Source organism: Hyperolius riggenbachi, chromosome 7 (assembly GCF_040937935.1).
Source record: "Hyperolius riggenbachi isolate aHypRig1 chromosome 7, aHypRig1.pri, whole genome shotgun sequence".
Classification (NCBI taxonomy): Eukaryota; Metazoa; Chordata; class Amphibia; order Anura; family Hyperoliidae; genus Hyperolius; species Hyperolius riggenbachi.
This window is the reverse complement of record NC_090652.1, coordinates 293879821-293897425: the sequence shown is the minus strand read 5'-3', so window position 1 is coordinate 293897425 and position 17605 is coordinate 293879821. Positions and strand designations below refer to the sequence as shown.

At 45.2% G+C, this 17605-nt stretch overlaps 1 protein-coding gene across 3 annotated transcripts in view; it reads right to left on the bottom strand.

The window, feature by feature from the left end:
• ANKZF1 (ankyrin repeat and zinc finger peptidyl tRNA hydrolase 1) overlaps positions 1-17605 on the bottom strand; it is a 43060-nt gene that overhangs the window by 20530 nt on the left and 4925 nt on the right. For 2 of the 3 annotated variants that reach the window (XM_068245969.1, XM_068245970.1), the window contains exons 3-9: positions 10637-10737; positions 8100-8202; positions 7787-7974; positions 7485-7600; positions 4321-4474; positions 3763-3982; positions 2216-2302 (exon numbers count right to left, since the gene is read on the bottom strand). In XM_068245969.1, the coding sequence (XP_068102070.1) occupies positions 2216-2302; positions 3763-3982; positions 4321-4474; positions 7485-7600; positions 7787-7974; positions 8100-8202; positions 10637-10737 (969 nt within the window). Of the gene's footprint in view, positions 1-2215; positions 2303-3762; positions 3983-4320; positions 4475-7484; positions 7601-7786; positions 7975-8099; positions 8203-10636; positions 10738-12186; positions 12270-17605 lie in introns of those variants that run through there. The other variant, XM_068245971.1, reaches the window with a different exon arrangement.

Here is a 17605-nt window from a genome sequence, read left to right as displayed (position 1 = left end):
CGGGCCCCACAAAAGCAGGGCCCTTTCCGGTGTTCCCCGAAGGGAACTTCCCCCATTGCCATCGGCGCATGGGGCTTTTGGGTCCTCCAACACCCGAAGGATAGGAGGACCCCCAACTGCCCAGTTGGGGCAGAGACTAAAGTCCCCAGGGGACAAGTCCCCAGTGCCAGCAAGCTGGCCCTGACCTTGCGGCCGGCGTCATAAAAATTTCGCACTCTCCCTAGCCAAAAGGCCGGGGAGCTGCTTTAGTCGGCAATGCATATGGGCAGTACAGACCTAAGCACCTTACTCCACCATGGGGTTTTCCAGGTCCCAGGTTTTTCAGGTACTCCTGGAGCGCCACTTCCAGGGGCAGTACACCTAAGCAAAGCCCTCAGCCCTTCAGCTTCGATTATGGTAGATCCATTCAGTCAGCCTCTGGGAATTATGAACCAGGACGGACACTTTCACTTGGAGGACCTGAGGTTCAGCTCTCCCTCAGTCGGTCGTTCAAGGCGTCCTTCTCCCAGGTGACCAGGCCAGGGTTCCCAGTAACATGCCTCCCTGACACTGATAAGAACAGATACTACAGTTGATCTTAGCCAAAAGGCCATCCAGGAGTTACCTTAGTCAGTTACTGAATAAAGTAAACCTGAGACAAATGGGGGGTGGGGGGGGAGGATTTTTACTTTCCTGGGGTACAGACCAACCAGCAAGCTCATGGTGACCCAGAACTCATTGGAGTGTGTGAGGGGCTATAATGGTCCTAAAAAAAACCCTTACTAAAATACTAAGGAAAACAAAAAGTTTGCTTTTTAAAACAGAAAGAATTTGCAATAATTCAGGTTGGAGTGAGCTCCGAGATGTCTCCCACAATGCATCACTGCTGAATATATGCAACTTAACCATTGTTGCCCTTAGAAGCTAAACACACCTCCAGAACCGCTGGAATGCAATGATGTGTCAGCTTGTTAATTTGTACAGAGCCATAATAATCCAACATGGATACAGACTGTTTCGGATTGGTTGATCCTCATCAGTGCACGGTCAGAGCTCACTCCAACCTGAATTATGGCAAATTCTTTCTGTTTTAAGAAAGCAAACTTTTGTTTTCTATTACTTTCCTGGGACTCCTTCCAGCCCCTTGCAGTCCATCAGCTCCCTTGATACGCTTCTGGTCCCATCGGTTGTGCTACCGTGAAGTTTGCACAATCCAGCTGGGTTGCGGGGCACTCCGCATGCACTGTTCTGGGATGCCCACCTCCTCTATTGCGCTCCCATAGCTGGAAGTGTTCTGCACAGTTACAGTGTTAATGAACTGAACATATGCAAAATGCTCCCAGTCAAGGGAGTGCATGAAAAGCGGTTAGTGTGTTCAGGCCTTCAAAGATAGTGATTTTCCATGTAGGGCAGAGGGGAGTGAGGGGGGTCAGTAGGTTTGCCCAGTATGGGGCACAAAAATTTCTGATGGGGGCCCTGGGAGCAATTTTGGGTACCTGGAGCCTGAGTCGGTGGTTTCATAAACTGAGGAGTCTGATGATTTCTGTACCCACTCCAAAGCCCTGCCTGCCAGTGTTATGCTAACAGCAGCCTTAAAGAGGCACTGAAGCGAAAAAAAAAATGATGATATTATGATTTGTATGTGTAGCACAGCTAAGAAATAAAACATTAAGATCAGATACATCAGTGTACTTGTTTCCAGTACAGGAAGAGTTGAGAAACTCCAGTTGTTATCTCTATGCAAACAAGCCATTAAGCTCTCCGACTAAGTTAGTCGTGGAGAGGGCTGTTATCTGACTTTTATTATCTCAACTGTTCCTGGACTATTTACTTTTCCTCTGCTAGAGGAGAGGTCATTACTTCACAGACTGCTCTGAAAGACTCATTTTGAATGCTGAGTGTTGTGTAATCTGCACATATTATAGAATGATGCAATGTTAGAAAAAACACTTTATACCTGAAAATAAAAGTATGAGAATATTTTCTTTGCTGCTAATCTTCTAGTAATTATTCATAGTACACAACCAATTCACTATAACATTTTTTTTTCCGCTTCAGTGTCTCTTTAAAATAAAAAAAATAAAAAAAAGTGGAAAAGTGATGACTCATCAGTGTGCTCCTGTTCTGGAGTGCCGAGGAGAATAGTCAGATCATGTTCTTGGCTATGCAATTTACACCACTGAGAGATGTAGGCAAGACTATCATGAATATCTATTCATCCCTTTTCAGCTCTCACCATTTATCGCTTCCTGCTTTGCCGTCTGTCTCAGTCTTCTAGGTCTGGCAGGTCGCTCCTGTGTTCCCGAGACAGGTACTCCCTTTTCTGTGCAGAATCACAAGGTGAATATACATGAGCAAGAATCAGTAGAGTGCAGGGAACGGAATACAACAGCACATCTTGTCTAGCCTCACAAAACTGATCCCTTCACAGAACCGGCACAGTTGCGATAATCAGTAAGGCCTGGAATCCACTAGGAATCACTGCAGCATTTTAAAATGACCACAGCGCTGTGTGCAGCAATTCCTACGGCGATTGCAGTTCCCGGCGATTAGAAGTGCTGTACAGTAAACTGTACAGCGCTTCCAATTACCAATATGCAGGTTTTTTTTTGTTAAATAAACTTATATACTTATTGGGTGTTGGATGTCTGGCTTTTGTCTGTAGCTCCGCCCCCAAAGGAAGAGGTCATAGGTGCTTCTCTAGGACCAGAAAAGCATCTGTGACCTTCTGCTAGGGGGCGGGCTATGGGCAGAAGCTTGAAATACGGACACCCAGTAAGTATAAATAACTTTACTTACATTTTTTATCGCTTGACCCCCCCCATCAAATCGCTGCAAAAGCACTTTTGAAAAGCTACAATACCCAGCATTGAGCACAAACACATTCAAAATGCTGCATGTCCTGAGACTGCAATTAACCCCAATTGCAATCACACTAATGGATTCCCCACCACTCACTTTCATTGGGAAATCGTTTCTGGGAATCGCTGGCAATTGTCAGCGGTCCCAAAACACTGCCAAACACACCCTAGTGAAACATACCTATAAATATGCTAAGAAAAACAAAAGTTTGCTTTCCTAAAACAGAAAGAATTTGCGATAATTCAGGTTGGAGTGAGCTCGAGATGTCTCCCAGGCACCACTGCTGAATATATGCAAATTAACCATATGCACATGGATATATTCAGCAGTGGTGCCTGGGAGACATCTCGAGCTCACTCTAACCTGAATTATCGCAAATTCTTTCTGTTTTAGGAAAGCAAACTTTTGTTTTTCTTAACATCTTAGTAAGGGGGCTTTTAGGACCATTGTAGTCCCTTACACACCCCAATGAGTTCTGGGTCACCATGAGCTTGCTGGTTAGTCTGTGCCTATAAATATGCCACTGGGAGATTTGGGCGCAGGATAAAGCCGATATACGGCTTACCCGGCTTCTGCACAAGTCCCGGCGCCGGGCTCGTTAATTACTATTCCCTCTCCAGGCCGCCATGGATAGGGGGGAAAGATGTAATTCGGCTTTCATCTATAGCTGGCGGACGAATTACAGTCTTTTAAAAGTAATTTGATCTCCGTCTTTTGACGGCACTGAGCACCGCTATATCCGTAATTCCTATTTTAACAGCGCTCTCTAGTGGGCCCCGACCCTAACACATCACTGCATTAAGGGAGATTAAGATTAAGGGAAATTTGGGGCTGTTCTATATTTATGCGATCAGTTACCTTCACTACGCTTCTCCTTTATACAGCCCTCCCCCACAGACAGGCCACACCCCCTGCTCTCACCATGCACCTGCAGTGTAAATAGCTGTGTGTGCACGCGCTGCACCTCCCGGAACGTGGCTCTCCTGGTGCTGAAGGGAACGCCGTGGACCCGGGGGTCCTTCTTCAGAATGGGGGAGTTCTTCCCCAAGAACAGAGTCCTGTCAGAGCGAGGGGCCCGCAGGAAGATCCCCCGAGCTTCTGTAATGTGTTCTGCCCAGCTCTGTAACAGCTGGTGGATATCCTGATGGAGAGAACACAAAGTGCTGCCGATAAGTGTAAAGAACCACAAAAACCACACCAACAATGTCACAACATGAAGAGCAACACATGTGGTCAAATCAAAAGGGACAGGAATTCTATGCAAAACAGCCTGAACAGAAAGCCTGCTTAACATCCAGTTCTAACACATTTTATTTGAAAATACACTTACTAGAACATATTATTATACAGTATATTAATCATGCATACAAACGTGAAACAATGAACAGCCTTCAACAATCTCACTGAAAGTTTAAAAATAAACTTTGCGAAAGATCTGAACTTTTTGTTTTCTACAGATCTCCCCCGCACACTCCTCACCGCTATCAGAGCTGCCTGATTATACCGTCTCAGGGTTGCCCCAGCTGACTTGGCCATGTGACTGTGGTTCTGGGCGTCGTGCAGTGACTGCGCCGTCCCCCTTTTTGCCCGCACTGTATAGCGGTGGATGGTCTTGTGCTTCAGTACCTCCTTCCTGTGTGACGCAAACAAGGGACAGAAATACATCAGAGAAGAAGGTTAAAGCGGAATATAACCCAAAATGTCTTCTTTGCTCTAAAAGATTATTTACAGCATATAATATACCAACACAATGTTTTTTTTTTGTTTGTTTTTTTAGTAAAACAGCATTCAAAGGGTTACATCACAGGGCTGAGGCCAGAAACCCACTAGGAGCAATTTGCTGAGCGATTTGCGATTTGAAAACTCTTGCTAATGTAATACTATGGGTGTGATCCCACTTGAGCGATTTGATTTTATAAAAATCCCCCATAGCATTGCATTAGCAAGAGCTTTTTCAAATCGCTAGCGCTTAGAAATCGCTCCTAGTGGGTTTCTGGCCTGACTCTTTCTTCTGCAGGGAGAACTGAATCTGAACTGCTGTTAAGCTTATCTTGTGTACACATTCTTTATTTGATACATTTATGTAAACATTCTCTGGCTGTGCAGGACTTCAGCTGATGAGTCCTGGGGTGAAACAGGTCAGAAATCACTGCTGGCAGCATTCACAACAGAATGACAACAGTTATGAATAAAATGCACCAGCAGCTTTAAAAATAAATTAACTGAACTTTGGGTAGTTATAATGTCTAACTGAATAATCATACTTGTGCACGAAAACAAATATGATAATTGTATGGGTTATAAAAAGTAGGAACACACATTTTTGTTGAAAATTTTGTCAGAGTTTTAAACCGCTTTAAAGTAAAACCACAGCGAAAATTTACCAGGCAATAAAAATTATGGAAACAAATTTTTATTGCAATTACAGTCTGATAATTTACAGTTTCAAGAGAAATTCCACTTTCTTTGTAAAATGACCTAAAGGTAGATCAGCGCTGCATCTCTGTTACTAGCGTATCCCGCCACCTTTCCTGAGAAGCAGCGATAGTGAATGAGATGCCAATAGTTCCGGCTCACATGCAAATTTAACACAGCCAACCAAAATGGCAGAAAGTCCATTTTTTGGCCCAGTTTCAAGCTGCATATCATGCATACCATAGAGTGTCCCCGGTCCTCAGTCCGTCCTGTCGTTCCTGGGCTGTCCCCAGCACACCCGTCGGTAGTACTCCCTTCCCTAAGGCCTTGTTTACGTTCCTTTCGCGTGGCCGTTAGCATTGGGCGTTTGACATGTTTTTATTTCCGATTCCCGGCGCTTGGGTGGGCGATTTGTCTTTGTGCTAAGCGGATTGCTAAGCGTTTTTCCCGAGCAAGTTTTGTAATCCACTCCCTGACGCAACTCAGGAAGTGAACTCTTTGACCTGGAAAAGAATAAATACAATGTATTTATTCTTAAAAACTCAAACGCAATCACTGCACAAAGCAATTTCGTGAGCGTTTTGCGTTTTTCCTACACCTTCCATTGAGACGGAATCTCCTCAAAAATGGCCTATGCAGTGCTTCTCTGAGCGGATCAGAAACGAACCGCTCAGATGTGAACTCTGCTTGTGATCTGACCGTATTGGGCGACGATCGTTTCGGGGCCTGCAAGAGGTCCCCTTTGTCAAGGCATAGGCAGAAGAAAACATGTTTTCTTCTGCCGATGCCTTGACAAAGGGGACCTCTTGCAGGCCCCGAAACGATCGTCGGCCAATATGGTCAGATCACAGATTGCATGTGTGTGTGGTGGAACAATAAAATTCAAGCAACATTCCAGCAAGTCTGTGTGGACTCCTCTTTCTACATATATACTTTGAGCAGCCTGGGAGCCCAACACCAGCATACAATCACATCCAGGAGACCGGTTATCTTATCTACAGATGTGAACTCTGTCATACAGAATCATTGCACAAGCTTTTTTAGGGCGATTTTGAAAATCGCCCGTGTTTGAAAAAAAAGCCAAAAACGCCCTTAGTGTGAACGAGCCCTCAGAATTTCTGAAAACGAGTGCATCCAGATGGCACCGGCCTTGCACATTTGCTGTGCAGATAAGCTCGTCTTTGGACAACTTGGGGATATAAGTAGCGCCAAAGGCTGCCCGAGGAGTGGCGCAGAGGAATACCACCTAGCAGACAACATAACTTTTAGGCCTCTAGCACACTACATGCGATTCAAATTTTTTATACGATCTGATTTTTGATTCCGATTTAAAAAAAGTACTGCATACTTTTTTTTAATCGAAATAAAAAAAAAATCAGATCGTGTAAAAACAATCAGAATCGCATGTAGTGGGCAAGAGGCCTAAGGCCTATATGACACTTTTTGCATGCGATGTAGTGCATTGTGCACACCACAGAAATGAGGCTTCAGATGACCCTGCGCCACGGTGCAGCGACAGGATCCTATGCATAGGCCCGCCTCCTTTTTAGTGACGTACTCCCTGCTGGACAGGAAGTACATAACTGGGTTTCCTGTCGGTCCGCGCAGGAACGCTGCACCGCGCTCCCTTTATGTACACTGCCTGGGTCACCAGTTGACTTGCATTACTGCAGGATCTCTACGGTAAGCGCGATTTTGCGCTGCAGAGTTTGCGTCATTTCGGCGCATCACGCTGCACTAACTCTGCAAGGCTCCATTAGCTTACATTGCACTTGCAATAAGAAAGGGTAACGCAATGCCGGTTCAAAATGCCAGTGGGCACGGGGCCTTAAAATTATCCATGCATATATACAGACCAAGTTTACATTCATCTACTTTGCAATCATGGCACCAGCACCCTGCTTGGAGGCACTGTCCATAAACATCCATGCTGCCGCACATATAAGTGGCTTCACAGATCAGGAGCCGTTGTTACTCATTTTAAACATTTTCATGAATTCTGTGACTGGCAGCAAACACTGACAGTCCTACCCAACCGTTTCTCTTAGTAACACTGTGGAAGGGCTGTATTTTATGTGGACAGGAAGCAAGAAAAGAAATGCAGAAATAAAGTTTGCCGTTTAAACTTGTGACATGTAGAGCTGAGATGAACAGAATGCATTTTTGCAATAAAGGTGAGATTTCCCTTTCACTAACAGATGTGACAATGAGATGAGATAATGAGTCACCCTTTGAAAACGGCACCAGCAAAGTGTCCTCCCCCGGCCATGAGAATCACCACCACCGGCTGCTCCTGCAGGCTCTTCACATAGCTCAGCAGCTGCTCGGGGCTCACCTGTGTGTCCTGGAATACAGAGAACACTCATTACGTGTCTGCGGGAAACTGGCTACGCGCTCGCGCGAAGCTGTGCTCGTGTGAAGCTGGATGCGTGCTCGTGTGAAGCTGGATGCGTGAAGCCGGCTGTATGCTCGTGTGCAGCGGATTATGTGCTTGTGTAGCTGCCCATGTGCAGCTGGATGTGTGCCTTACCTTCTCTGCCGCCAGTGCACAGCGGTAGACCGACAGCAGCTTCCCATGACCGTTCCTGAACAGAACTCTCTGCGTTCGGCTTGGATGACCCGAAAGGAGGGAGTATTGAATATTTGGCTCTAAGGAGGTTCCTGAATCGCCTTCATCTGAGCTCTCCGAGTCTGAGCCAGAAATACTGGAGAGATCCCCTGTGAGAGAGAGAAGGCGACTTATTTCCCTTAATACTTTTCACCCGTGTCTTACTTATTTCCTCTCTCCTTACGGACCTCCTTTTTTGTCCCTCATACCTCCCCCTGGAGACAGTCACTCTCACCTGCCTGTGTTCGGTCTTGGAAGTCTTCCTCACTCACAGTGGTCGCCCCCTTGATTCTCCGTTTCAAGTTAAATCGGTGCCAATCCAGGGTGTAGTGTTCTTTCTTTAGAAAAGATAAGACACAGAACATTTACATTGCGCTTTTCTCCTGGTGGTTTCAAAGCGCCAGAGCTGCAGCCACTAGGGCGCTCTCTATAGGCAGTAGCATTGTTAAGGCGTCTTGGCCAAGATCTTCTTACTGAGACTTACTGAACAGGCAGAGCCATGATCCAAACCCTGGTCTCCTGTGTGAGAGGCAAAGCCCTTAACTAGTACACTATCCAGCCAAGTAAGTAAGCAGTATATCAAATTACTGAAAATCAATATGCAATAATTAAATTACAGTTCTACAGGGAATATGTCAAAGGAAATGATTTGGAGTGAAAGTCTCGGATACAAGCTGCCATTCTTCTGTCTGCCAGATGGGCTAAAACTTCCAGAACACCACAGTGCAGCCTGATCAGCTTTACTGAGTCTGATGGTATTGTTCCAGAACTAGTAGCCGTTTGGCTTGATCCTGAATGGAGTGAAATACTATGTAGCCATCGCTCCCCTGTCACCCCTGCCCCCGTCAGAGCAAACATTTTCCACCATGAGTTATTGCCCTTCCAATTAATAAACTGCCCACAATTAAAGTAGACCTGAACTCTTGCATAGAACAGAATCAAAATAGAGAGAAATGCACCGTGTATGTATTTAGAGAGTTTAGCCTGTCTAACTCCCCCTCATCTGTGACTAATCACCACTGTAATTTGATCTCTCAGTGGTGTCAGCTGGCTGCCATGTCAGAGCAGCTAATTTGTAAACACAGGATGTTAACAATAAGTCTGCTTCAATGTACGCAGGAAGTAGACACACTGCAGATTTATTGCAGGATTTGTATCAGCTGTAAGACTTTTTTCTTTAAAAGTTATTATGCTGTTGTGTGTCTTTTAGAGCAGAGATGAACGAGTTCAGGTCCGCTTAAAATTGAAAATCAAAAGGACTTGTTTGGGTTCAAAAGAATACTGGACTAGGTACTCTGTAAAGTGCTGCAGAAGATGTCAGTGCTATATAAATACATAATAATAATAATAATAATAATAATAATAATATGTTAGGACATTAGACTATGACTATGGTAGGATTAGATTGTGAGCTCCTCTAAGGACAGTCAGTGACATGACTATGTACTCTATAAAGTGCTGCAGGAGATGTCACTGCTATATAAATACATAACAGTCATAAGTCCCCATTGTTAATTCTGGGGGATACCAATTAACTTATGTGTGTTTGGGATGTGGGAGACAACTGTAGTGTCTGGGAGAACATACACATGAGATGCAGATAGTGTCTTGGCCCAGATCTAAACCAGGGACCCAACGCTGCAAGGCGACACTGCTATGTACTGCACCACCATCACATCCATCCGAAAAAAAAAAAATTCCCAACTGCAGGTGAAACTAGAAAAATCAGATTAGCACGCAACAGTCCATTTATTTCAGTAGTTTAACTTAAAGAGACTCTGAAGCGAGTCAAAATCCATGTTTTTAACTTTTATTTATGTTAAGCACTATAGCTAGTGCTAAACCGCCGCATCCCCGCGGCAAAACGAGGGGTTTATATCCCCCAAATACCCTGTGCAAAATCCACGACTTTCTTGGTCATGGATTTTGCTGCTCATGGAGGCAGAGCTATGAGCTGCAGCTCTGCCTCCATTCCTGTCAATCTGCCCGCGGATCTCCGCCCCGCCCCTCTCAGTGAAGGAAGACTGAGAGGGGCGGGGAGAGGCGGCGATCAGCGGGGATTGACGCGCGAAGAGGCAGAGCTGAAGCCCTAAGCTCTGCCTCAATCAGGAAGCGCTCCCCACAATCAGACAAGGGGATTTGGGGTATAAACCCCTCGTTTTGCCGAGGGGATGTGGCGGTTTAGCACTAGCTGTAGTGCTTAACATTAATAAAAGTTGTAAACATGGATTTTGACTTGCTTCAGAGTCTCTTTAAAAGGTGCAACTAATCTATGGAATAGGAACCCTTTGCAGGTGTTTTGTATGAATTAGCTGATTAGTGTCTCACACTGAGTGTAGAATATTGAACATTTTCACAATATTCTAATGATCTGAGACTTGGGTTTTCATAAGCTGTAAGCTATAATCAAACTTATAACAAATAAAGGCTTGAAATATCTCGCTTTGCATGTAATGATTCTATTTCATATATAAGTTTCACCTTTTAAGTTAAGTTACTGAAATAAAATGGACTTTTGCATGATATTCTAATTTTTGGAGTTTCACCATTGGTATAACACAGTGATCTGCAAACATGGCTCTCCAGCTGTTAAGGAACTACAAGTCCCACAATGCATTGCAGGAGTCCGACAGCCACAGTCATGACTCATAAAGGCAAATGCATTGTGGGACTTGTAGTTCCTTAACAGCTGGAGAGCCGAGTTTGCAGATCACTGACAGAGGATAGTGGACGAGTAAAGATGGATCTGGCAGGAAGTCTGATGCCCGTTACCTGCTCCTCTCTGCTGTCAAATGTGCACTGACAGGCGGCGCAGCTCATCCGATCGGAGATTTCCAGGAGGCTGGGCCCCCGATTTTCACCACAATTGCTTTCTAGGCAGAAAATAGGAACATAATAAAAAAAGGGAAAAGAAAAACACAAAAATAACAAAATCACATGCCTAATCCATTGTATTTCCATACAAAGTCTAGCCAATCAAATAAGTAATACATTTCAGGTATTTTTAACTGGCTGCATCACAATGACATACCAGTGATTACTCATGTGTTTTCCCTTGCTGTCCTCTGAAGCTTCACTGAGAAAGCTGCCTAGGGCCCTTTTCCACTAGCAATCACAAATCACAAACGCCAGCGATTGCGATTTTTCATTAATTCTGTTATGCGATTGCGATTTTCATCGCATTATCATTGTAAAAATCGCTCCAGCAAGCGATTGCGATTTCCAAATCGAATCACTGTAGTGGAATATACTTCTCGTGATTTCTATGATAAAGTAACAACCCTAGCAATTTAAAAATCACTAGCGATTTGCGATTCAGCAATCGCTTTATTGGAAAATGGCCCTGGTGCACACCAAGAGCGCTTCTGAGCGCTTTTGAATATACTACCGCTTTGAAAAGCACTTGGCTAATGTATTTAAATGGGATGGATCACACCAGAGCCATGTGATCCTGCAGCATTTCTGAGCGTTTCTGCATGCGCAGAAGACCTTGGTTAAGTATCGATTTTGGTACTTATCCGTTAGCCGGGTGCATCCGGCAGGTGGCGACAAAACTCCACCAGAGTTACATCTTTCCCTACTATCCATGGCGGCCTGGAGGGGGAATAGTAATTAGCGCCACCTGCCGGCTGCGCGGATACGTACCTTGATTTTTCATATGACGTCAGCTCCGGTTTACTCTGAGGAGTAAAAAAACAAAACAAAATCGGAACTTACCTGGGGCTCCCTCCAGCGCACCGTAGGTCGGGAGGTCCCCCAGCATCCTCCTGGCTCCTCTTCCAGTCCCTCCGCAGAAATCACGACCGTCGACACCGGGGTCGAGTGTCGGGCTGCCACTTCCTGAACGGTGACGCTCGTTGTCATCACACCGGCCGCTACGCGTCTTCACGGCGGCCGGCGTGACAGTACTGCACATGCACGGTTTTCTAACTGTAAACCACGCATGCGTGGTTTTCTAACTGTAAACCGTGCATACGCGGTACTGTCATGCTGGCCGCCGGTGAGGACGACGAGCGTCATCATTCAGGAAGTGTCAGCCCGATACTCGGCCCCAGTGTCGCCGGTCGTGATTTCTGCTGAGGGACCGGGAGAAGAGCCAGGATGATGCTGGGGGAGCTGCCGACCTACGGTGGGCTGGAGAAAGCCCCAGGTAAGTTCTGATTTTATTTTTTTTTACTCCTCGGAGTCCCTTTAAGTATAGGAAAGTGGAAAAACGTTCTAAAAATTGCTAAAACTGAGCGAATTTCAAAGCTTTTTTTTTTTTACAAAAGCTGTACACTTCTAAATCTAGTATACAAAAAATAAAAACAATAGTTACTCACCGGGTAACGTTCTTTCTAGTGATCCTCTGGGACAAGACTCCGAGATATCCACGCCCCTTCCAGGAAATATTTCAATCCCTCCCCTATAAAAGAAAGGCCATGAGAATCTCCCCTCAGTCTTAAATAATAACTGTCTAGAACTCTTCCTTTCCTTATTTATACTATGAACCACTCCATACTAAGTACAGAATTATTTTATTATACCCCATTTGGGTGGGACTCTTGTCCCAGAGGATCACTAGAAAGAACGTTACCCGGTGAGTAACTATAGTTTTATCCAGTGATCCTCTGGGACAAGACTCCGAGATGATAAGCAAGAATCAAACCTCAGGGTGGGTAGCAGCCTTCAGGACCTTACGACCAAAGGCTTGCTGTTGTTCCGATAACACATCCAATTTATAATGTTTCACAAAAGTGTTAAAACTTGACCACGTAGCGGCTTTGCAAATCTGCTCCGGGGTAGCACCAGAATTATGTGCCCAGGATGATGCCACTGCTCTAGTTGAATGTGCCGTGAAGGACAATGGGAGTTCCAGGTTCAATAAAGAATAAGCCATATTAATAGCTTTCTTAATCCATCTAGATAAAGTACATTTGGATGCAGTGCAACCTTTATTCTTACCCCCAAATAGAACAAACAAGGAATCCGACTTCCTAAATTCTGAAGTAGACTTGATATAGTGTAAAATACACCTTCTAACATCTACTAGGTACAGATCTTTATCCTTTTTCCCCCCTGGACACTAAAGGTGGCCATACACTGGTCGATGTGCCATTAGATCGACCAGCTGACAGATCCCTATCTGATCGAATCTGATCAGATAGGGATCGTATGGCTGCCTTTACTGCAAACAGATTGTGAATCGATTTCAGCCTGAAACCGATCACAATCTGTTCAGCTGCTCCTGCCGCCTGTCCCCCCCCCGTATACATTACCTGAGGCTGGCTCCCGGGCGTCTTCTCCGCACTGCACCGCACCGCTGTTCTTGCTCCAGCCCGGCGCTTCCTGTGTTACTCCGTGACCAGGAAGTTCAAATAGAGCGCCCTCTATTTCAACTTCCTGGTCACCGGAGTGACACAGGAAGTATAAGCGTACACTGGGACATGCGGAAATGCGGTGCAGCGAGGAGAAGAGGACCCCGGAGCCAGCTTCAGGTAATGTATACATGCTCGGATCGGGCCCGAATCGTACGCCGCAAGCGACGCGCTCCTACCGCCGGGCGATCGAGGGTAATTTCCCGCACGGCGCGATCGACGGTCCGATCCGATTTCGGGAGGGAATCGGATCGGCGGGTGCGTTTAGCGCAAGCGATTGGCAGCAGATCCGATCCCAGGATCGGATCTGCTGTCGAAACGGCCGTGAATCGAGCCAGTGTATGGCCTGCTTAAAGGAAGGGATAACAATAGATTGAGATCTATGGTATTTGGACACCACCTTGGGAAGAAACCCTGGGTCTGTCTGCAAAACTAATCTGTCTCCTAAATCCTGAAAATATGGAGGCTTACAAGATAACGCTTGTATCTCACTGACCCTCCTAGCTGTAGATATGGCGGTGAGGAACACAGTTTTAATTGTAACATGCAATAAATCACTCTGGTCCAATGGTTCAAATGGAGTCCTGGATAACCCTTTTAGCACTGACGGTAGATCCCACGGGGACACATTAGGTGCTTTTATTGGTACCTGTCTGCCAATAGCTCTAAAAAATCTAATCACCAAGTCCTCTCCAGCTAATTTTCTCCCTGTCATAGCTGCCAAGGCTGATACCTGCACTTTTAATGTGCTGACCGATAAACCTTTTTCCCAGCCTTCCTGCAAAAAATCCAATAAAGCTGGAATAGAAAAAGACTCATAAGAAGAAGAATCTAACCAATGGAAAAAAGTTTTCCAATACTTAATATACATACTTCTAGTAGAATCCTTTCTGCTTTTCAATAAAGTTTGAATAACTCTACTGGAAAGCCCCTTGCTCTTAAGCCAAACTACCTCAGGATCCAGGCTGCCAGTTTTAACTTTTCTACCTCCGGATGCCAAAGCTTTCCCTGGTACAGTAGATCTTTCCTGTCCGGTAGCTTCAGAGGAGGTTCCACAGCTAACTTTTTTAGAATTGGGAACCAACTTCTTTTTGGCCACATCGGTGCAATCAGAATTAATGGGGCTTTTATCTCCTTCCATTTTTTGATGACTAATGGAATGAGAGGCAGAGGAGGAAAAGCAAACGCCAGAGGAAAGTTCCATACTTGTGATAACGCATCTATTCCCCAAGGATCGTCCCTTGGATTTATCGAGCAAAAAACTGGCAGAAGAGCATTCTGCCTCGTTGCAAAAAGATCAATTGACGGAACACCCCAGACATCTAAAATCAGAGCAAAAACCTGTCTGTTCAGGGCCCATTCTCCCGGAAGAACCGCATTCCTGCTTAACTTGTCCGCATCTAAATTCTGAAGACCCTTCAGATGGAGAGCTTTCAGAGATAGTATATTCACCTGGGCCCAAGTACAGATTTCCTCTGCCTCCTCTTGCAACCATTCCGACCTCGTGCCCCCTTGCTTGTTTATATATGCCACAGTGGTGGAATTGTCTGACCTCACCATAACATGTTTGTTTTGTACAATCTTTTGTGCCTGAATGAGAGCCAACTTCACTGCTCTCAATTCTCTCCGATTGGACGAGAACTTTCTCTCTTCCTGACTCCACTGTCCCTGAAAGGCCTGATGCTCCACGTGAGCACCCCACCCCCAAGCACTGGCATCTGTCGTTATAGTTACTTCTCTGGGGTATACCCATAAATTCCCCTGGGTCAGATTTCCCTTGTTCAGCCACCAGTCCAAATCCTGGATGACTGTTAAGGGAAGCATAACTTCCTGATCCAAGTTCCGCTGGGATCTGTCCCAGTTCTTTAATAGAAAAGACTGAAGCAGTCTTTGGTGTGCTAAAGCCCACTGAACTGCTGGCGCTGTGGAAGACAAAAGTCCCAGAGTTCTCATAATCACTCTTAGGGAAACTTTTGGGTTCCTTTTTAGACCGGTTATTTCGTTCATAACCTTGTCTATCTTCTCCTGTGGCAGGAACATTTTTTGAACTGACGTGTCTACCATCATTCCTAAAAACTTTATCGTTTGAGTTGGTATCATTACAGATTTTTCTCGATTTACCAACCACCCCAGATCTGCCAGATACCTTAAAGAAGTCTCTAGATGTGCCTTCAAAAGCTCCACCGAATCGGCAAAAATCAAAATATCGTCGAGATAAAAAATCACCTGGATAGCTTGGTTCCGGAGAGGAACCAGAGCTTCCGCCATAATTTTTGTAAAAATGCGAGGTGCCGAACTCCTTGCTATCATAAATCTGTTGGGAGGAACAGAATTGAACTCTATTCGATAACCCATTTTCACAATTGCGCAGATGTATGGGCTGTCGACTGAATTCCTCCACCCCTCGCTGAAGTTCTTCAGTCGACCTCCCACTTGATGGTCATTGGGGTTTCTTATTATCCTGGGGCTTGATAAGAAAACTCCCCTTACCATTTTTGTTAAAGGACCATCCTTTCCTTTTAGATTGTCCTTGACGCTGATTACGCTGCCTATTGAAAGGACGTTTGATAGGCTGCGTAACCTTTTTCTTTGGAAAGACCTTCTTTTTACTAGAAGTCCTTTCCAAGGTAGCATCCAACTCGGGCCCAAACAACAGATTACCTGTAAATGGAACTGAACATAACCTGGATTTTGAAGTGATACTTCCTTCCCAAGTTTTAAGCCAAACTGATCTTCTAGTAACATTGGCTAGACCAGCTGCTCTCGCTGTATACTTAATGCCCTCTGCTGATGCATCTGCCAGATAGCTAGTGCCTTTAAACAGTAATTCTAAGGCCTCCAGAAGTTCTTCCTTAGAAGCCCCTTCCTGAATCTTATTTTTAAATTGATCCAACCACAACAACATAGTTCTAGATACGCACGTAGAAGCTATGGTCGGCCTAAAAATAGCCGAAATAGCCTCCCATGTACGTTTAGAAAAAGCGTCCGTTTTCCTATCTAACGGGTCTTTTAAGGAGCCTAAATCTTCAAAGGCCAACTCTCCCTCTTTGACCATTTGAGAAAAAGGCGTATCAAGTTTAGGACATTTACTCCAAATATTAACCTCCTCTTCACTAAACGGAAATCTTCTTTTCATTCCTTTAGAAAATACAAGTTTTTTATCAGGCTCGGTCCATTCCTTCAGGATAGACTGGCGAATAGACTTATGAACTTGAAAAACAATGCCTTCACTGTCTTGCCAACCTTCATAGAGTTTATCATGAGGAGTTAACGAATCTGAATTCCCTTTATCAATCTGTAATGTATCAACAATAGCATCAATAAGGCCCTCTGTGTCCTCTACTTTAAATTTAAATTTAGACGGGGTCTCTTTAAATTCTTCTGCACTATCATGGGAATCTGAACCCACCTCCCCTTCTGAAGTAGAAGAAACTGCTGGTACAGGGGCTTCTGGTTTAGATTGTGTCTTAGTTTCAGCCAAAGAAGATTTAAACTGTTTAATAGTATCAGCCATTTCCTGTCTAAAGGCTCTTATTGTATCCTTGACAAAGAGGCCATCCTCTGCTAAAACCTTCTTAGAGCAGGATTTGCAGAGTGTCTTTTCCCATTCAGCTGGCAGTCGTGCATTGCATACTGGGCACTTTTTCTTGGATCCATCTTTTGCCTGCAAAACATGATCCACAATAGCCCACCATTAGAATGGAAAAAAATTGCCCAAAAAGTTCCAAGTATTTTACTAGCGCTGAAAAATACCTTAGAAGAACCAGCTCCTTCCTCCCCCGGAGCCACAGACATTGCGACTGTCCTGTTCGCTCCACAGAGCCAGAGTGAGAGGAAGCCGGCGCGTCCCACCGCCTCCCTTATACTAAAGCCCCGCCCTGGTTTCCGTCGGAAGTGACGTCAGCGGTAGCCGCGCGCGCGGCTATAAAACTTCCCCAGAACAGACCCGATGGATCTTCTGTTCCACTGACGCTGTCTCCAGCTGCGTGCAAGACAGCCCACCGCCACCTCCAACCAGGCCAGAGGGATCGAGGACGCCATCCCGTTTTCTCCCTCCTCTTAAGGGAGCAAACACGAGGCAAGGTAATAAACCTTGATGCTGCCAGACTGACCAACTCAGTCTCAGCAGCCCCCTACAAGGTTCCCCAGGCCCTACCTACCATAGACCTGGTTCACCCGAGGGAAAGAAACCTCCTTCTCGCGCAGGAAATATTTCAAACTGAGGGGAGATTCTCATGGCCTTTCTTTTATAGGGGAGGGATTGAAATATTTCCTGGAAGGGGCGTGGATATCTCGGAGTCTTGTCCCAGAGGATCACTGGATAAAAATTGCTACACCAAAACACTCCAAAAATCGCTAGGCATAACTAGAAAATCACTGGACA